This window comes from Neoarius graeffei, chromosome 28 (assembly GCF_027579695.1).
Source record: "Neoarius graeffei isolate fNeoGra1 chromosome 28, fNeoGra1.pri, whole genome shotgun sequence".
Classification (NCBI taxonomy): Eukaryota; Metazoa; Chordata; class Actinopteri; order Siluriformes; family Ariidae; genus Neoarius; species Neoarius graeffei.
Window position 1 is genome coordinate 17883463 of NC_083596.1, and position 22473 is coordinate 17905935.

The following is a 22473-nucleotide window of genomic DNA, read 5'->3' on the forward strand; positions in this document are numbered from 1 at the left end:
AAGCTTCTTTGTTACCATGGGAAATTGTACCTCAACATCAATGTCCTTGACCTGTGGTGTCCCCCAGGGGTCGATCCTTGGACCATTACTATTCAACCTTTATATGCTCCCACTTGGACAAATTATCAAGAACAACTCCATTTTGTATCACTGCTATGCAGATGACACCCAAATTTATTTTGCTCTATCACCTAATGATTATGCCCCCCTTGAATGTCTCTACCAGTGTATCGTCCAAATCAACAACTGGATGTCACAAAATTTTCTTCAGCTGAACACAGATAAAACAGAAGTAATTCTATTTGGGAAAAAAGATGAAAGACTCAGGATTACCACTATTGACACAAAGGGGATTAAAACAAAAGATGTGGTTAAAAATCTTGGCGTTTTCATTGACAGCAAGCTAAACTTTGACAGTCACATGAAAGCAATCACTAAATCGGCATTATATCACCTAAAAAACGTTTCCAAACTAAGAGGACTTGTGTCAAAAAATGATCTGGAAAAACTTATACATGCCTTCATCTCTAGTAGGGTTGATTACTGCAATGGCCTTTTCACAGGCCTGCCAAAGAAGACCATCAAACGACTTCAGGTGATTCAAAATGCAGCAGCTAGGGTTCTCATACGAACAAAAAGAACAGAGCACATTACTCCAATTCTAAGGTCCCTTCACTGGCTTCCAGTAAGCTACAGAATTGACTTTAAAGCATTGCTGCTGGTGTACAAATCTCTAAATGGTACAGGGCCCAATTACCTCTCTGATATGTTGCGGCGGCCTAACCCAATCAGATCTACCAGATCGCAGCAGCAAAATTTACTGGTAAAACCTGTTGTTAAAACAAAGTGTGGTGAAGCAGCTTTTAGCTACTATGCAGTACAGCTATGGAACCAACTGCCAGAGGACATTAAAAATGCTCCTGCTGTTGGCAGCTTCAAATCTAGATTAAAGACCAAGCTGTTTTCAGATGCTTTCTGCTAACTGATAAATATAATCATCTTTACGTTTTAAACTTTACTTAACTTTTACAGTCTTTGCATGTTTTGAACTTTACTTAACTTTTATTATATTTTATTCTGCTGTTTTTTACTGAACTTTTACTTCATTTTATTACTTTATTTCTACTATTGTTTAATTCTTATATTATTTTTATTTTCCTCTCTTCTTCCCCCTTTATTTTATGTAATTTTATTTTCTATTGTTTACTGGTTTGCCTTTACCTCTGTAAAGCACATTGAACTGCCACTGTGTATGAAATGCGCTATATAAATAAACTTGCCTTGCCTTACAGATGGACAGAGCGATAGCTATATCGTCCCGCATTATATGCCAGGGGGATAATAAATGTGGTTGTTCTTGGTCACACAAGCTTCATATCTGAACACTGGCTCACGCCCACAGGAAAAGTAAAAACCTCTCATTTGCATGACTTTATGTTCCATCCTGCTGGGTCTCATTCCTGATAAACACCTCTATTCTCAAAATACATGACCCCATGTGAACCTTTCTGGCAAGCTTGCTTTAAAAAAATAAATACATCAACACGGCACACTTCCTCTTCATATCCGGACATGTGATTGTTTAGAACACTTTCTCTGCTGGTTCAGAACAACAGATTTGTATGCGGTACAGAATATAACTATCCAGAAAACAAGCAGCATTTAAGTTAACAGTGTTAAACACCTGGAACAGCTCAAGAATGCCAGACACCATCATCTTGTCTTTTCCTAAAAGAAATCCTTAGCTTTAAATACTGTTCGAATGCTGGACACCAAGGCCTTCACCTGGGGTATAGCGCTTGGCCTTCACCATTCCCGTGTCAATGACGTATTTAATTCCAGAAATAGTTATGGACGTCTCTGCGATGTTGGTTGAGAGGATGACTTTTCTGCAACCCTGATACGCAGAGAGAGAGAGAGAGAGAGAGAGAGAGAGAGAGAGAGAATATGTTAATACAGATGAGACCAAAAAAAACCCCTCAGAAACTCTATTTAACAGTTATTCTACGAAATCGAGTCGTACGAGCGGATAGCCGAAGAGGTGCGTAGCACGGAGTCGGCTACAAGCCATGTACGACGAGATTGAGTAGAATAACCTTTATTCTAGCCACATTCACTGGACTTTGAGAAACGGAGTATTTTTATTTTTTGCAAATTTGATAAATAGAAACTTTATACAAAACGTCTGACAATCATTTCCGCTTGGAATGTAAACAAACCGGCGAAATGCCAGTAGCAATTTGTGAAAAATGCGACAATAATAATTCTTGGGGGGGGAACCATTCTCACCATCAAATACTTTCAATCCATATTTTGTTGCTTTTTTTTGTATTTTTTGGAGTTTTGTTTTCGAGTAGTTTTTATTTCGTCCTTGGTTGGTTCAGCAACACGCTCTGCTATTTTGTTTTTCTCTAATCATGGTATATGAGCTGATATCCTAGTAGTAGAGTAGCCAATCAATCAGCGTGCACGATTGCTCATATCCAGTGAATGTGGATACAAAACAGAGCATACAACAAAGAAAACAAAAATATTACAAAAAAATATATATTGCAGTACAAACTAGAATGGCACTCTTCTCGAACGGATGCCTCTATGAGCTGCAAATCTGCAACGGCTTTATACGTCTGGATATATTTCAAAAACTATTAGAATCACATGCCTACATGCGTATCCCAGAGAGTTACTCATCTCATCTCATTATCTCTAGCCGCTTTATCCTTCTACAGGGTCGCAGGCAAGCTGGAGCCTATCCCAGCTGACTACGGGCGAAAGGCGGGGTACACCCTGGACAAGTCGCCAGGTCATCACAGGGCTGACACATAGACACAGACAACCATTCACACTCACATTCACACCTACGGTCAATTTAGAGTCACCAGTTAACCTAACCTGCATGTCCTTGGACTGTGGGGGAAACCGGAGCACCCGGAGGAAACCCACGCGGACACGGGGAGAACATGCAAACTCCGCACAGAAAGGCCCTCGCCGGCCCCGGGGCTCGAACCCAGGACCTTCTTGCTGTGAGGCGACAGCGCTAACCACTACACCACCGTGCCGCCCCCCAGAGAGTTACTGATACCCATAAATGTGGATTGACATTGGCTATGTTTTGTCACTATTGATCTTTACTGGGGCGGCACGGTGGTGTAGTGGTTAGCGCTGTCGCCTCACAGCAAGAAGGTCCTGGGTTCGAGCCCCGGGGCCGGCGAGGGCCTTTCTGTGCGGAGTTTGCATGTTCTCCCCGTGTCTGCGTGGGTTTCCTCCGGGTGCTCCGGTTTCCCCCACAGTCCAAAGACATGCAGGTTAGGTTAACTGGTGACTCTAAATTGACCGTAGGTGTGAATGTGAGTGTGAATGGTTGTCTGTGTGTCAGCCCTGTGATGACCTGGCGACTTGTCCAGGGTGTACCCCGCCTTTCGCCCGTAGTCAGCTGGGATAGGCTCCAGCTTGCCTGCGACCCTGTAGAAGGATAAAGCGGCTAGAGATAATGTGATGTGATGTGATGTGATCTTTACTGCCATCTGCTGGAGTTTAAAGACATATGGCGCTGTTGGGTGCAGATTCAGCAAAGGAACATTAGCTAAAGTGAAAACAAATTCAGGGATCCAAATGTAATGGGTTCTTCCTTGGCCCATGCAACACCATTCCACCAAGTTTCATGGAAATCGGATCAGTAGGTTCTGTGTAATCATGCTTCCAGTCAAACAAACCGCATCAAAAACATAACCCCCTGGCGTAGGTAAAAACTGGTTGCTAAATTTATACTACAGACAAACTAAATTTATACTTTGTGATTTCTGGTGGCTTTCCCCCCCCCCTCAGTTCAACACTATGACGAACCAGATCATGCCATAAAGCCGTGTAACAGCCTCTTGGATTAAACACACCAGTAGTTTAAAAATGAAAAACGAAACACAAACGACTTCAAGTCCACTGCACCGACCCTCAGACTCGTATCGAGGCATTTACTTTTCTATCAGTGCTGCTCCAATTCTTGTGAATACGCTTTGCAGATTTGAAATTTAACACACATGAGAAATGTAAACATAATCCTTAGCAAATACATGAGGAACCATTAATAGGAGTACCTTAGGGGCATGATGAAAGACCCTCAGCTGATAGGCAGGAGGAAGTGATGCGTACAGAGGGATCACAATCATAGGCCCACAGGTTTCGGGCAGGTGTTTGGCGATGTCCCGACATGTACGAGCAAGCGCTTCAATCTCCTCCTGACCCGTCATAAACACCAAGATGTCATGGGATGGAGGAGCTTCCTGTGTGGCCAATGATACTCATTAGGGATACCAGAGATCACTATAAATCACAAATATATTCATCACCCCAGGATTATGATGATTGTCGAGGGCACAAACACGATGTGCTTCATCACCAAAGACGTCAGGAAAGGACACAGTCCGTCTACATAAAGGGGAAACGTGACGAACCTGGTGAATCTGAAAGATGGACACCAGCGCTGCGTGGAGGTAATCAGATTGCGGCTGCTTGGTATAATAGATCTGAATCGGGTGTTGTCGACCCTCCAAGTACAGCACAGGAGACTTGTTAAAATACTGAGAGAACAGATCCACATCCATGGTGGCAGACATCACAATGACCTGGCGATGAGAAAAACAATTCAAAATGAGTAAAAAAAAAAAAAAACATGACTTGGTAATATATCATTTGTGCTCAAAAAAAAAAAATCCTAGAAAGTGAAATTAACAGATATATCGTAACATTTTTTTTGTCTACTATTCACTAGTGCTAGATTACAATAAAAAAAAATACAAAATTACATTTATTCTGAAAGATTTTACTGATTTCAACTCTGAAAGAGTCTGTTGGCAAGTACAGTACTTTTGCTCATAAGCAAGATTCTCAAGAAAGAAATGGAATAATACAACCCCGATTCCAAAAAAGTTGGGACAAAGTACAAAATGTAAATAAAAATGGAATGCAATAATTTACAAATCTCAAAAACTGATATTGTATTCACAATAAAACAGACAACATATCAAATGTCGAAAGTGAGACATTTTGAAATTTCATGCCAATTATTGGCTCATTTGAAATTTCATGACAGCAACACATCTCAAAAAAGTTGGGACAGGGGCAATAAGAGGCTGGAAAAGTTAAAGGATCAAAAAAGGAACAGCTGGAGGACCAAATTGCAACTCCATTGGGTCAATTGGCAATAGGTCATTAACATGACTGGGTATAAAAAGAGCATCTTGGAGTGGCAGCGGCTCTCAGAAGTAAAGATGGGAAGAGGCTCACCAATCCCCCTAATTCTGCGCCGACAAATAGTGGAGCAATATCAGAAAGGAGTTCGACAGTGTAAAATTGCAAAGAGTTTGAACATATCATCATCATCTACGGTGCATAATATCAAAAGATTCAGAGAATCTGGAAGAATCTCTGTGCGTAAGGGTCAAGGCCGGAAAACCATACTGGGTCCCCGTGATCTTCGGGCCCTTAGACGGCACTGCATCACATACAGGCATGCTTCTGTATTGGAAATCACAAAATGGGCTCAGGAATATTTCCAGAGAACATTATCTGTGAACACAATTCACCGTGCCATCCGCCGTTGCCAGCTAAAACTCTATAGTTCAAAGAAGAAGCCATATCTAAACATGATCCAGAAGCGCAGACGTCTTCTCTGGGCCAAGGCTCATTTAAAATAGACTGTGGCAAAGTGGAAAACCGTTCTGTGGTCAGACGAATCAAAATTTGAAGTTCTTTATGGAAATCAGGGACGCCGTGTCATTCGGACTAAAGAGGAGAAGGACGACCCAAGTTGTTATCAGCGCTCAGTTGAGAAGCCTGCATCTCTGATGGTATGGGGTTGCATTAGTGCGTGTGGCATGGGCAGCTTACACATCTGGAAAGACACCATCAATGCTGAAAGGTATATCCAGGTTCTAGAGCAACATATGCTCCCATCCAGACGACGTCTCTTTCAGGGAAGACCTTGCATTTTCCAACATGACAATGCCAAACCACATACTGCATCAATTACAGCATCATGGCTGCGTAGAAGAAGGGTCCGGGTACTGAACTGGCCAGCCTGCAGTCCAGATCTTTCACCCATAGAAAACATTTGGCGCATCATAAAACGGAAGATACGACAAAAAAGACCTAAGACAGTTGAGCAACTAGAATCCTACATTAGACAAGAATGGGTTAACATTCCTATCCCTAAACTTGAGCAACTTGTCTCCTCAGTCCCCAGACGTTTACAGACTGTTGTAAAGAGAAAAGGGGATGTCTCACAGTGGTAAACATGGCCTTGTCCCAACTTTGAGATGTGTTGTCATGAAATAAAAAAAAAATCACCTAATTTTTCTCTTTAAATGATACATTTTCTCAGTTTAAACATTTGATATGTCATCTATGTTCTATTCTGAATAAAATATGGCATTTTGAAACTTCCACATCATTGCATTCCATTTTTATTTACAATTTGTACTTTGTCCCAACTTTTTTGGAATCGGGGTTGTATGCCAACAGACTGAGAAAACATAAAGCTTGAAATTAATACAAAGAAATATATATTCTATTCACATTCACTGGATATGAGCAATCGCATGTGAAAAACAAAATGGCAGAGCGTGTTGCTGAACCAACCGAGGACAAAATAAAAACTCTACCTGAAAACAACCCCCCCCAAAAGGCAACAAAATATGGAATAAAAGTATTTGATGGTAAGAACACACACACATACATATATATATTTTAAATTTTATTAAAAACTTTATTATTCTTACCGCATTTTTCACAAATGTCATTTCGCCAGTTTGTTTACATTCTTAGTGGAAATGGTTTTGTTGGACGTTTTGTATAAAGCAGGGCGCCAGAGTTTTTCAGGGGGGGCGCAGTGTCAGGAAAAATAAACCAGAATAAGTTATTGCGGACGTTTAGCGAACTTCAGCTAGCCTTTGCCAGAGACAAAATGGATCGATTTTTAGTACCTAAAGCTACAGTGAGTGAGGAGACAGAGTCTGGGCCAAGCAGCAAAAGAAGGAAGTATGACCACGATTATTTAAAGTTTGGATTTTCATGGACTGGATCTGAAGATGCTCCACTGCCACAGTGTGTTGTCTGCCAAGAGGTGCTAGCTAACGATGCTATGAGATGTTTAAAATGTATAAAACAGGATGTTTTTAAAAAAAGCACAGATGTTTAAAATGTGTAAAAAAAGATGTTTTCAAAAAGCACAGATGTTTTAAATGTGTAAAAAAAGATGTTTTCAAAAAGCACAGATGTTTTAAATGTGTAAATAAAGAGATTTTAAAAAGCACAGATGTTTAAAATGTGTAAAAAAAAAGATGTTTTCAAAAAGCACAGATGTTTAAAATGTGTACTTGTATACCGAGGAGGAAGCAATTTGTATTACAACCGTGAATGAGGATTCAGAATAGCATTAATTTTACAGCATGAATAGCGATAATGACAGTGTTCATAGCGAAAGCGAGTTTTACGACCCTGAGGAAGACAAAAGAAAAGAAAACATTTCAGAAGAAAGCTAAAAACTTGTAACTTGCTAACGCCGAGCAAAAACATGTCTGAATCTTGAATGACTCCTATTTGTATAAATAGGGGACTACATAGGTGGCAAAATGTAGTTTTTTTCCTGTCATGGAAGTGCACTTGTATACCGAGGAGGAAGCCATTTGCATTACAGCCGTGAATGAGGATTCAAAATGGCGGCTCGGCTCGGTTTTCCCTTTTGGGCGCTCTCGTTTTCTGTTAGAATTTGGTAAAGAAAAAAATAAATATTTTATTTACCAGCTTAAGGTCGGTCCGTATGGTGAAATACCGTGACCTCGGCCTTGAATACCGACCTTGGGCCAGATGGCCTCGCTCAGTACTTTCAAGACCTCGGTCACGGTATTTCACGATACGGACCTCCCAGCTCGTAAATAACATGTATATATTTGGAGTATTGTCATTATATAATTGGAAATACTCAACAGATTTGATTACATTCAAGATATTTTCACTAATTTTTTTTTTTTGCAGTGTTAAAATTGGAGTAATTGTGTTTCAAAATTGAGATTCTCATATTTGGTGGGGGTTTTTTTATTTAAAGTTTATTTAAAAAAAATTGTCCGCTAAATAGTTGATTAGACGCTTCTGAAGTGGTTTATTGTTTTGAATATGTATTTTTTTAAAAAAAGAAAGATTTTTTACAAGTTTCTTTAAATTTTTTTTTTAAATATACCAAAAAAAAGTACAGATTTTTAAAATTGTTGTTCCTCTTTCATTGTCAATAACTTAAAAATGCTCTCAAATATTGTGATATGATCTTTTTTGTATTGCCCATCCCAAGTTTGAAGTCTCGAGCTCATTATTCACCCATGTCAGTCCCTCACCTTTAGAGGGATCTTGTTCTGTTCCTTGCGTTTACGCTGGGCGCTCTTGACCACGCCAAAGAGGACGTCAGTTTGGACGGTGCGCTCATGAGCTTCGTCCAGGATCACGACTGTGTAGCGTAAAAGCAGCGGGTCTCCGATTGCCTCTCTCAGGAGCATACCATCAGTCATAAACTTCAGCTTGGTTTCCGGAGAAGTTACGTCCTCGAATCGTACCGTGTAGCCCACCTGTAGAATCGTTGGAGTTATGTTTTTGGAAAAACACATCAATAGCTCAAAATGGTACCAAACGTATTATTGACATCACATACTTCCAAAACATGCGCAAACATTTTGTTCTCAACCCACCAGCTTTCCGAGTTGTGTTCTCTTTTCCTCGGCCACTCGTCCTGCCAGTGAGATAGCAGCCATACGTCGAGGCTGAGTGACCGCGATGATGCCTTGCCGACCGATACCAGCTTCATAGAGGTACTGAGGGATCTGCGTGGTTTTTCCTGAACCTGTCTCTCCTAGAGAATAGAGCAAACGGGTCATCAGGGGAAGCCATGGCCTAATGGTTACAGAAGCAGCTTTGGGACCAAAATGTCATCGGTTCGATTCCCTGGACCAGCAGGAATGGCTGAAATGCCCTTGAGCAAGGCACCTAACCCCTAGCTGCTCCGGGTATGTTGTCCGTTGCTCTGAATAAGAGTGTTTGCTAAATGCCTGTAATGTAACGTAATCAGGAAAATGATTACATACAGTGCTCAGCATAAATGAGTACACCCCCTTTGAAAAGTAACATTTTAAACAATATCTCAATGAACACAAACAATTTCCAAAATGTTGACAATACAAAGTTTAATATAACATCTGTTAAACTTATAACGTGAATATAGGCATGGGATGAACAAGTTGGCGGCATTTTACAACATCAATCTTTTTCCATTCTTCAACAATGACCTCTTAGTGACTGGATGCTGGATGGAGATTGATGCTCAACTTGTCGCTTCAGAATTCCCCAAAGAAAATAATTTCTTTACACCACAAAGGTGAAGGCGACAAGAAGGTCAGCAAAGCTTTACTTATCAGTCAGAATACTGGAGCAAAATTGTTACAAAAATTTAAGAAAGATGGAACTGCAACCATCTCACAGAGACGTCCAGGTCGTCCACGGAAGTTAACACCTTGACAGGAGCGTCTTCTGATGAGAAGGGTTGAAGAAAATCTGCATGTAAGTTCACTGCAGTTATCTAAAGAAGTAGAAAGCCAAACTGGGGTGACTATTTCCCGTGGCACAATACGGCGTACGCTGCAGAGGAATGGCATGCATGGATGCCGTCCACGAAAGAAGCCTCTCCTAAAGCCCAGGCACAAAAAAGCCCGTCTAGAGTTTGCCAGGGTCCATGCTGACAAAGATGAAGACTACTGGGACTCTATACTCTGGAGTGATGAGACCGAGATAAATGTTTTTGGAACTGATGGCTTCAAAACTGTATGACGTCGCAAAGATGAGGAATGCAAAGAAAAATGCATGGTGCCTACAGTGAAACATGGTGGTGGCAGTGTCCTTATGTGGGGCTGCATGAGTGCTGCTGGTGTCGGGGAGCTGAATTTCACTGATGGCATCATGAATTCACAGCTGTATTGCTCTATACTGAAAGAGAAGATGCTACCATCACTCCGTGCCCTTGGTCGTCATGCACTTTTCCAACATGACAACGATCCTAAACACACATCTAAGGCCACTGTCGGATTTCTGAAGAGGAACAGGGTGAAAGTGATTCAGTGGCCAAGTATGTCTCCTGATCTGAACCCAATCGAACTCCTATGGGGAATTCTGAAGAGACAAGTTGAGCATCACTCTCCATCCAGCATCCAGTCACTAAAAGAGGTCATTGTTGAAGAATGGAAAAAGATCGATGTTGCAAAATGCCGCCAACTTGTTCATTCCATGCCTAGAAGACTTGGTGCTGTCATTAAAAATCATGGAGGCCATACAAAGTACGAGATGTAGTAGTTTTTGTTGTGGGGTGTACTCATTTTTGCACCACCCTAGTTTGAGTAAAACTGAAAAATGTGTAATCTAAGTTTATATTATTAACCTTACTTTCACGTTATAAGTTAAACAGATGTTATATTAAACTTTGTCTTGTCAACATTTTGGAAATTGTTTGTGTTCATTGAGAGATTGTTTAAGATGTTACTTTTCAAAGGGGGTGCACTCATTTACGCTCAGCACTGTATATATTCCTGCATTCTGTCAGGGCTAACTCTTTGTAATCTTTGATGCATGGTTTTGTCTTTTCCTTTATCACAGCAATGCATGCTTCTTGAAATCTGATCAATGGCTCATGCCAAGTCAGGATTAGAGTAATTATTACAGCTCGTCTTCTCTTTGGAATTAGGAACATATGAACATTTCTAGGGCGGCACAGTGGTATAGTGGTTAGCACTGTCATTTCACAGCAAGAAAGTCCTGGGTTCGAGCCAAGCAGCCGATGAGGGCCTTTCTGTGTGGAGTTTGCATGTTCTCCCCGTGGGTTTCCTCCGGGTGCTCCGGTTTCCCCCACAGTCCAAAGACATGCAGGTTAGGTTAACTGGTGACTCTAAATTGACCGTAGGTGTGAATGCGAGTGTGAAGGGTTGTTTGTCTCTATGTGTCAGCCCTGCGATGACCTGGCGACTTGTCCAGGGTGTACCCCGCCTCTCGCTCTAGCTTGCCTGTGATCCTGTAGAACAGGATAAGCGGCTATAGATAATGGATGGATGGATGGATGGATGTTTCTACATGAACGCAAACAACACTAAACATTGTTCACTAGTGTGTAAATAGAAAGCGAAAATGCACCACACTGTTATGCGGTCAGTATCTGAAAATGTCTGGAAAAGCATTATTGAGTAGGTCTATAAATAGTAAAGATGCTCTACCTGATCCACTTGTACCAGATCAGTGCCATTATTGTGCAAAGTTCCCAAATATAGTAAGTGTACCTGATAAATATGACCAATCATTGTTCAACTATCAGGAAAAATTCAGTTATTTCTATTTCACTGAACAAAAAGTCACCATTTACTCAAATTCTTTCAGGGTTGTTGCAACTAGAAACTTCAACAACTACTTCTTTTGGCTGCTCCTGGTTAGGGGTCGCCACAGCGGATCTTTCGCCTCAACTGCTCCCTGTCTTCTGCATCCTTCTCTACCACTTTCATGTCCTCTCTCACCACATCCATGTATCTCCTCTTTGGCCTTCCTCGTTTTCATTTGCCTGGCAGCTCCATCCTCAACATTCTCCTTCCAACATGCTCTGCATCTCTTCTCAGGATGTGCCCGTACCATCTCAGTCTCATCTCTCTTAGCTTAATTCCCAAGATCTCCACATGTGCTGTCCCTCATCCTATCCAACCTTGTCACTCCCATCTCAACTCCGCCACCTCCACTGTCTCTTCGTTAAGGGTTATGGTCTCCAATCCATACATCACAGCTGGTCTCACTACTGTCTTATACAGCTTACCTTTCACTTTTGCTGGGACTTTCCTATCACAAGTGACTCCCGAAATCTTTCTCCACCCTGCCTACACTCTCTTTCTCACCTCACTATCGCAGCCGCCATTTTCCTGCACATTTGACCCCAGGGACTTGAATTCACCAACGTTCTTTACGTCTGCTCCTTGCATCTTCACTACACTCTCATCCCCATTCTCATTGATGCACATGCATTCTGTTTTGCTACTGCTCACCTTCATTCCTCTTCGTTCCAATGCATCTCTCCAAACCTAACTCAGCCTCTTTTCTACTTTCACCACGTCACCCACAAGCATCATGTTCCATGGTGACTCTCGCCTCACTTCATCCATCAAGCTATCCATCACTATGGCAAACAAGAAAGGACTCAAAGCAGATCCTTGATGAAGTCCTACCTTCACCTTGAACCATTCAGTCGTTCCAACTGCACACCTCACTGCTGTTTCACTGTTCTCATACATGTCTTGCGCCACTCTGATATACTTCTCATTCACTCCAGGGTTGTTTTACAATCAGGGTACGCAAGCTAAAAATCACATTTAACACTTATCTTCAATATCAAAAGGCTTGACTAAATAAACTTGGTTGTTTATTGTAGCCCTGTGATAGCTCTATTTACCATGCAAAAAAAAATTGGTGATAACGTTATTTTTGGTGAATGTATGGCAATATATGTCATAGTTAGCAAAATTACTCGTGTCATTTAGAAAAAGTGCTTTATTTGACCACAGGTAGCTCCAAAATGGATGCACTTAAATCATTCTTTATACCATAAAACAAATATTTGGTTCCATATCATTGGAAACATAGTTAAGTTTTAATGTTGAACGCCAGTAAGTTTTCAGACTATTTTGATCAAATTAGGATGTAATTGTGTCAAAAAAAAGTCCTCTCCGAGACAGCTAATTTTTCAATATAAAGTAACATATCTAAAATGATTATTTTCATCCTAAAATGTGGTCAAGATATTGCGACATAAATATTAGAGACAACTAACACAAAGCTTACAGCCTTATATTTAAAAGCACTGTGGAAGTAGTGGATTCTGAATTGTCAAAAAAAAAGTCCTCTCCGAGAATCACTTCATTTGTTTCTCCCTGCCCTGCTTAAAGCTACACATAGCCTAGAGGCTGTCCACACGGCAACGGATTCAGGTGAATCTGATAAAATTGTTTATCGTTTCAGCCTGGCGTCCACATGGCACCGGCGTTTTGGGGATATTTTTTGAGAACAGGTTCCAGAGTGGAAAAATCTGGCAACGGCGCCGTTGCGAAGTCATCTGGATGAGCAGAACGGATTTGTTTACGATGACGTCACAACCACATGACTAGAACAAGCAGCACTCTCGCTGTTTTGTATGAACCACTGCATTGCATTCACTTTTGTATACAGCTTTTCTTTTAAATAAACAAGTAACTGAACCATTTCTTGAATTTCTTTTTTTATTGGATAAGACTGCTTTTCAAAATGTTCACACACAATAAGAAAATTAAGTTATATAAAACTATGCACGGGCGGCACGGTGGTGTAGTGGTTAGCGCTGTCGCCTCACAGCAAGAAGGTCCGGGTTCGAGCCCCGTGGCCGGCGAGGGCCTTTCTGTGTGGAGTTTGCATGTTCTCCCCGTGTCCGCGTGGGTTTCCTCCGGGTGCTCCGGTTTCCCCCACAGTCCAAAGACATGCAGGTTAGGTTAACTGGTGACTCTAAATTGACCGTAGTTGTGAATGTGAGTGTGAATGGTTGTCTGTGTCTTTTGGCCCTTTTCCACTACCCTTTTTCAGCTCACTTCAGCTCGCTTCAGCCCGACACGACTCGCGTTTCGACTACCAAAAAACAGCACGACTCAGCTCGCTTCAGCCCTGCTTAGCCCCTAAAACTCGCACAGTTTTGGAGTGGGGCTGAAACGAGCCAAAGCGAGCCGAGTGAGGCTGGGGGCGTGAGCAGACACTCCCCTGTGCACTGATTGGTGGGGAGGAGTGTCCTCACATGCCCACACACGCCCCGCGAGCACGCTGGGATCTGTAAACACCGCAAACCCGGAAGGAGAAGAATTACGAATTACGAGAATTTCTGAAGCCTTATGCGCCTCGCCTCATCTATACGCTCTTGCCAGTATCTGTTGGCGTTGTCGGTGACAACAAGCCACAGCACCAAGACCAGCAACACTAACGACTCCATGTCCTTCATGTTTATTGTTTACTATCTGGGTCGTGAGACTACCGCTTAAAAGATCACTGATGTCACTGTTTGCGCTGCTTAACGACATCACGTGACGTCCACCCACTTTTGCTAACTCCACCCAATGTGTCCACCCACTTCCAGCCAGCACGGTTCAGCGCGGCTGTAGTCGAAATGCAACTCCAACAGCCCCGCTCAGCCCGACTCAGCCCAACTCAGCACGGCATGGCTCAGCCCGACTCAGCCGCGTTTGTAGTGGAAAAGTGGCATTTGTGTCAGCCCTGTGATGACCTGGCGACTTGTCCAGGGTGTACCCCGCCTCTCGCCCGTAGTCAGCTGGGATAGGCTCTAGCTTGCCTGCGACCCTGTAGAACAGGATAAAGCGGCTAGAGATAATGAGATGAGATGAGAAAACTATGCACACTAATAAAACTAATTTGTACACACAGAAGGCACGATTTCCTCGCGTAGTCGCAGCTATCTTCTTCTTCTTGTTGTGTGTTTGTTCCTGTGAGTACTTCACGCCGGGTAGAAGAAGGGGTTTATGCGCATGCGTCCTACTTCTTCTATTGTTCTGGTGTCTCCGATGGGACCGTCTTACAGCGCACATAGAGGTGTGGCATGTGTATTGCATCGTTTTCAGCAAGCGTTGCGTTGCCATATGTACCTGATATTTTACTGATCCGTTGCCCATGTGGACGCGATATTTTTTAAAATAAAATCTCACTGCCGTGTGGATGTAGCCTTAATCTTCTTTATCTTATAGCAGATTACACAAAACTACCATACACACACATGTCAAAAAATTACCTGAAATCTGTTCTTTAACTTGTCCTTCACTTAAAAACTGGTACAAGAACCAGTTTGAATCAATTTGAATTTTGGACCCCTGTGACACAAACTTCGTACCCTGATTGTAAAACAACCCTCCACACTTTCTCATATAATACCATCAGCACTCTATCGCATTCCTTCTCCAGGTCTACAAACACAGCTTTCTCTGTGCTTCTCCATTAACATTCTTAAAGTGCTCTTCCTTGGCATAAACCCATCCTGCTGTTCACAGATTGCAACTAGGAACTCTGACAGCAGTAACACTGCTTTCTTATGGTTTCTGGAGCAAGAAAAACAACAACAATCTCCAATGAAATGCTGTCTGTGTACTAGACAAGCTTAGCATCACCTGTACTGTATACTGTGGAAACTCTTACCGATTAACACCGCGTTGTGCAGCTGTCTGAGCTGATCTATGAGCTGAGATCTGGCCTGGTAAATAGGAAGCTGTTTTCTTTGCACGTCTATGGGACTGGGCGCATTGCCCTTCTTTGGCAGCAGCATTCCAGGCTTCTTGTTTGCAGGGAAAAAGGGGGAGCCCGGCTTAAATTTCTTGGCCGGAGGAAGATCAGGGTCGTGGGGCATGATCCGGAAGAACCGTCGAGCTGATATTAACCCACCCTACTCACACTTCACCTCCGACTCACTACCAAAACAATATAACAGTGTAAAGATATCTTCACCTCTGCGGTTGCTGATCTAATCTTAATAAAGAACTCGCCTCTCACATGGCTCGCGCTCCGACGTCGCATGAAATTGACGTAAGAGCGAGTGACGCATCGTTCACTGTGCAGTTGTTCAGGTTGATTTGATTTGATTTGATTTGATTCGATCATAATGTAAAATGAAGTGCAAAATACATTAAAATCAGGATTACACAAGAAAGCGCAAGCACTTATTTCCATTGTGGTCCCATTAAAACACGTAAAACAGCAATGGCAACGTTATGATTTGACTTAATATTGACTCACTGTACTATGTAAATGGTGAAAATAATAATAATAATAACAACCACAAAATAAAATAATAATAATAATAATAATAAACTGACTTGAATTGACTAGACTAGTAGACAATGAAAATGCACTAGAATTTGATTATAAAATTTGATTTCAAAAAGTATAACTAGTACCTATGGATAACAGTTATAAAGTAAAATGTTGTATATATTAATAGTAAATATTAAATAATGATTAGATGATAATAAAAATAATATGATAGCAAATAATAATAACATTAAGGGAAAAAAAATCAGGGTACGCAAGCTAAAAATCACATTTAACACTTATTATCTTCAATATCAAGACACTTTCTGACTTTCATCAACAGGTCCTCCTTTATTGGAAAATAATATTTAAGCATAATTTTACCCCTCATAATAGCCCAGTGTGGAATAAGAGGTATATATTGGTTAATAGAAAATCTATTTTTATTGAGGAATGGTTTTCCAAAGGTGTGTGGGCTATTGCTCACTTTATGAATGATGGACAGATTTTACAACATGGTCATTTCTGTCAGAAATTTCAGATTCAATGTCTCATCTCATCTCATTATCTCAAGCCGTTTTATCCTTCTACAGGGTCGCAGGCAAGCTGGAGCCTATCCCAGCTGACTACGGGCGAAAGGCGGGGTACACCCTGGACAAGTCGCCAGGTCATCACAGGGCTGACACATAGACACAGACAACCATTCACACTCACACCTACGGTCAATTTAGAGTCACCAGTTAACCTAACCTGCATGTCTTTGGACTGTGGGGGAAACCGGAGCACCCGGAAGAAACCCACGCGGACACGGGGAGAACATGCAAACTCCGCACAGAAAGGCCCTCGCCGGCCCCGGGGCTCGAACCCAGGACCTTCTTGCTGTGAGGCGACAGCGCTAACCACTACACCACCGTGCCGCCCCAGATTCAATGTACAAAAAGAAAATACAACCAAATCGTAAAGGCTATTCCTGTACCAATCCGAACTATGGTGGAACAGGATATGGTGTACTCTGACATCTCTCCTAGACTGAGACAACTTTGGATTGAAGGTGTCGAATTTTGTAATAAAAAGTGCGATAACAAATTTTTAAGACGTTCCTTACAAAATAATTGCTTTCCTAATTCTGTCAAAAGAGATTACATATTAAAAGATTTTGAAGCAGTAGAAATTAAAAAGATTAGAACTAAATATCTCTCCCCTTACGAAAATCTACCATGGTTTACTATGGTTTTACCATGGTTTTTATGTAGTAACCATGATTCTACCATGGTATCTCATGGTTATTCTAAGTACTATGAACCAACCATAGTATTACTATGGTTCATCCATGGTAGTAACCATGGTTCTACTATGGTATTTCATGGTGATTCTAAGTACTATGAACCAACCATAGCATTACTGTGGTTTATCCATAGTACAGCAGTAGCTGTGGTAGCATCATAGTTGTATGTGTAATAGGTCATAGTAACTACGAAATTAGTTTAAAAAGGGATAGTATGGTTTTTAAAAGGATGCACTAACTGTAGTATTACCATGCTTTCGTCCAACAGTCAATGCTGTAGAGAAGGATCTCGATTAACAGCCCAGATACATTAACATTTACTTAGAACCTAAAAATTTAAGTGAACATTGAGGTAAAATGCATGTAGTACATCCTAAACAACAACAATAATAATACACTCTAAAAATACTGAGTCAAGAATAACTCAACTTTAACCCAACCACTGGGCTAATATTGCACGAACTCAACACTAGGTTATCTTAGCCCAAACAATTGGGTTGAAACGATTGGGTGCAAATATTATACCATAGTGAAACCATGGATAAATCATGGTTAAACCATAGTCATGAACCATGGTTTTCATGGTTACCCAAAAAACCATGAAAACCATGAATAACTATAAACCATGGTAAAACCATGGTTAGTTTTCATAGTAAAACCATGGTTAATTTTTGTAAGGGTATGGATAACAATTATAAAGTAAAATGTTGTATATATTAATAGTAAATATTAAATAATGATTAGATGATAATAAAAATAATATGATAGCAAATAATAATAACATTAAGGGAAAAAATCAGGGTACGCAAGCTAAAAATCACATTTAACACTTATTATCTTCAATATCAAGACACTTTCTGACTTTCATCAACAGGTCCTCCTTTATTGGAAAATAAATATTTAAGCATAATTTTACCCCTCATAATAGCCCAGTGTGGAATAATAGGTATATATTGGTTAATAGAAAATCTATTTTTATTGAGGAATGGTTTTCCAAAGGTGTGTGGGCTATTGCTCACTTTATGAATGATGGACAGATTTTACAACATGGTCATTTCTGTCAGAAATTTCAGATTCAATGTACAAAAAGAAAATACAACCAAATCGTAAAGGCTATTCCTGTACCAATCCGAACTATGGTGGAACAGGATATGGTGTACTCTGACATCTCTCCTAGACTGAGACAACTTTGGATTGAAGGTGTCGAATTTTGTAATAAAAAGTGCGATAACAAATTTTTAAGACATTCCTTACAAAATAATTGCTTTCCTAATTCTGTCAAAAGAGATTACATATTAAAAGATTTTGAAACAGTAGAAATTAAAAAGATTAGAACTAGATATCTCTCCCCTTACGAAAATCTACCATGGTTTACTATGGTTTTACCATGGTTTTTATGTAGTGACCATGATTCTACCATGGTATCTCATGATTATTCTAAGTACTATGAACCAACCATAGCATTACTATGGTTCATCCATGGTAGTAACCATGGTTCTACTATGGTATTTCATGGTGATTCTAAGTACTATGAACCAACCATAGCATTACTGTGGTTTATCCATAATACTGCAGTAGCTGTGGTAGCATCATAGTTGTATGTGTAATAGGTCATAGTAACTATGAAATTAGTGTAAAAAGGGATAGTATGGTTTTTAAAAGGATGCACTAACTGTAGTATTACCATGCTTTCGTCCAACAGTCAATGCTGTAGAGAAGGATCTCGATTAACAGCCCAGATACATTAACATTTACTTAGAACCTAAAAATTTAAGTGAACATTGAGGTAAAATGCACCATGGTTTTCATGGTTACCCAAAAAAACCATGAAAACCATGAATAACTATAAACCATAGTAAAACCATGGTTAGTTTTCATAGTAAAACCATGGTTAATTTTTGTAAGGGTCCTTTCTAATTCCCTTCAAAGCGAAAGAAATATAGTTCAAAATTTTGAATAGAATTTACCCAACCAAAGAATTTCTTAAGAAGAAATTTAAATTTGAAACTGGTAAATGTGTGTTTTGTGAAACAGAGGAGGAGGATTTGGAACATCTTTTCTTTCTATGTGATTTAATACAAAGATTTTGGATTGATTTTCAGGCTTGGCTACAGTCTAGGGGGATTCAGTTTGCCCCTTTATCCATTAAAGAAATTAAATTTGGAGTGTTTTTAAATAATAACAAAATTGAATATGGTATTAATAATTTACTACTTTTAGGTAAACACTTTATTCACAAATGTCGTTTTTTTTAAACTAAACCTGATGTTACACACTGGAAGAATGACCTCAAGCTTTTTGTCAAATCTTTAAAGTTAGTTGAAAATAAGGATGTTGGTTATTTTATATCCTTTTTGGATGACTTATTTACTCGATTAACATATGTAAAGATAGTTAAGTAGCCCCTTTCTTGTTCATATTTTTGACTTTATTGCTATGTGTGTGTTTTACTACTTTGATGTTTTTGGATCTGTATATATATATGGTGCTCTATTTGTTTGTATTTTGAATGTTTTGGGAAATAAAAGGGAAAAAAATCTTCAATATCAAAAGGCTTGACTAAATAAACTTGGTTGTTTATTGTAGCCCTGTGATAGCTCTATTTACCATGCAAAAAAAAAAAAAAATGTGGTGATGACGTTATTTTTGGTGAATGTATGGCAGTGTGTGTCATATTTAGCAAAATTACTCGTGTCATTTAGAAAAAGTGCTTTTTTGACCACAGGTAGCTCCAAAAGGGATGCACTTAAATTGTTCTTTATACCATAAAACAAATATTTGGTTCCATATCATTGGAAACATAGTTAAGTTTTAATGTTGAACGCCAGTAAGTTTTCAGACTATTTTGATCAAATTAGTATGCAATTGTGTCAAAAAAAAGTCCTCTCCGAGACAGCTAATTTTTCAATATAAAGTAACATATCTAAAATGATTATTTTCATCCTAAAATGTGGTCAAGATATTGCGACATAAATATTAGAGACAACTAACACAAAGCTTACAGCCTTATATTTAAAAGCACTATGGAAGTAGTGGATTCTGAATTGTCAAAAAAAAAAGTCCTCTCCGAGAATCACTTCATTTGTTTCTCCCATCTTATAGCAGATTACACAAAACTACCATACACATATGTCAAAAAATTACCTGAAATCTGTTCTTTAACTTGTCCTTCACTTAAAAACTGGTACAAGAACCAGTTTGAATCAATTTGAATTTTGGACCCCTGTGACACAAACTTTGTACCCTGATTGTAAAACAACCCTTAATCTAAAGACAATCAAAAGAATGACAGACTTTTATGTGTCCTTCACACAGTATGGAAAGAATGATTGTTCCCTTCCTCTCACTGTATTGTGTAGTATTATATAATGTGATATAGTATGTATATGTATTACTTATTGTCTTTAATTTATTCTATTTATTTTTCCCTTAGATTATTATTTATTGTTTTTCTTTTGCTGCTGTCTGTTTGTCTATGCCTAGTTATTTGTGTCAGTGTCATTGTTGTAATTACTGTTATTGCATAAATAAATTAAAAAAATATATATGCAGTTGTTAATCTAATCTTAAAAAAAAACCCTCGCCTCTCACATGGCTCGCGCTACGACGTCGCATGAAATTGACGTAAGAGCCAGTGATGATTCGTTCACTAAGGAGTCGACTCTTTGAGTCGATTTGAAAGGGTGAGAGTCGACTTGTTTGGTGTTTTTACGTGAAGTCTATCCAGTGTGAGAAAGGATGATAGAAATTAATGGGAAAAGGACGACTGGATACATGGAAATTAATGGGAAAAGGATGACTGGATACATGGAAATGAATCTTCTCAACGAAGTAGACACAATAACAACATGAATGCAGGTCGTGCTTATTTTGTTTGATTTTTTTCATTAGAAGATAAAATTATATTCCATGGGACAAAACAGCCATGGTTTTACAAGATAAGAATAATATCCGGTCAAAATATCGCACATTTTGTCTGTTTAGAGAAATAAAATAACAAACGAGCAACTTGGGAACCGAAAGAGTCGGCTCTTAATTAATGAATCGAATGATTCTGTGAATCTAAATAAATAAATTCCAGGGTGCGTCCCAAATCGAGTAGCGTCTATACAAGGGCCATATGGAGCTTATCCTGGGAAAACTGAACTACAATCTATCGCACTATACTATTTATATTTATTTGTTAGTTTTGCCCTTAAAATAAATAAATTTAATTAAAAAACAACAGCAACAACAACTGTGATAGGGTTCTTGATGTGATCTTTCTGTGGTACTCAGCTACATGGTGCTACTCTTGGGTGCATTATAATACTATTGTATCTTGCTTTTTATATCCATGTTTATCCAGCAAATTTTTTTTGTGCTATTAAAGTTTTTTTTAATGATAATAATAATAATAATAATTATTATTATTATAGGGGCGGCACGGTGGTGTAGTGGTTAGCGCTGTCGCCTCACAGCAAGAAGGTCCTGGGTTCGAGCCCCGGGGCCGGCGAGGGCCTTTCTGTGTGGAGTTTGCATGTTCTCCCCGTGTCCGCGTGGGTTTCCTCCGGGTGCTCCGGTTTCCCCCACAGTCCAAAGACATGCAGGTTAGGTTAACTGGTGACTCTAAATTGACCGTAGGTGTGAATGGTTGTCTGTGTCTATGTGTCGGCCCTGTGATGACCTGGCGACTTGTCCAGGGTGTACCCCGCCCTTCGCCCGTAGTCAGCTGGGATAGGCTCCAGCTTGCCTGCGACCCTGTAGAAGGATAAAGCGGCTAGAGATAATATTATTATTCTACTCAGTGCCATTTGTACAAATTTATTATTGATAATTCCATTATTAAACAGTCAACATGGTGCCATCCTGGATCTTTTCAAAGGACCATAATGGAAATAAGTGTTTTACACTTAGGTTTCGTTTCATGTATTTAGTTCAATTGTAAATTAGTATATTGTCCTATTTGTATGTAATTTTACCTTAATATATCTGGGTCTGTCTCAGAAACTGGGTGCTGTGGGGGTCCCCCACTCAATATACTCACAGTCAATAAACTATACGGTTTTGAATGGTGATGTTGGTTTTAATTTGAAATAAAAAGATGAAAGAAATACAGATAAAACTAAATCTTTGATGTGAATACTCTATTCAGAATTTGGCAAAAATTCTGCAAATTTGTGGAAAAATGGCGGCTTGATCCGGGACATGATAAACGGTTGACTGCATCGCATTCCCTTAAAAAGGTTGTAGTCCACTGAAAAGTCTACAGTTATCACTAATTGTATTTTAAGTTGCAACTTTATACACCTAAGGATTGGTGCGCT

The 22473-nt window shown here is 39.8% G+C and overlaps 1 protein-coding gene across 2 annotated transcripts in view; it reads right to left on the bottom strand.

The window, feature by feature from the left end:
• The window catches only part of dhx33 (DEAH (Asp-Glu-Ala-His) box polypeptide 33), a 36901-nt gene extending 21252 nt beyond the window's left edge, over positions 1-15649 (bottom strand). The window contains exons 1-8 of one of the 2 annotated variants that reach the window (XM_060912821.1): positions 15274-15649; positions 8730-8890; positions 8382-8609; positions 4449-4619; positions 4092-4277; positions 1786-1897; positions 758-830; positions 520-614 (exon numbers count right to left, since the gene is read on the bottom strand). In XM_060912821.1, coding sequence (XP_060768804.1) covers positions 520-614; positions 758-830; positions 1786-1897; positions 4092-4277; positions 4449-4619; positions 8382-8609; positions 8730-8890; positions 15274-15481 — 1234 coding nt within the window. In that variant the 5' untranslated portion in view covers positions 15482-15649. The remainder of the gene's footprint in view (positions 1-519; positions 615-757; positions 831-1785; positions 1898-4091; positions 4278-4448; positions 4620-8381; positions 8610-8729; positions 8891-15273) is intronic. The other variant, XM_060912822.1, reaches the window with a different exon arrangement.
• Between the last annotated feature and the right edge of the window lie 6824 nt (positions 15650-22473).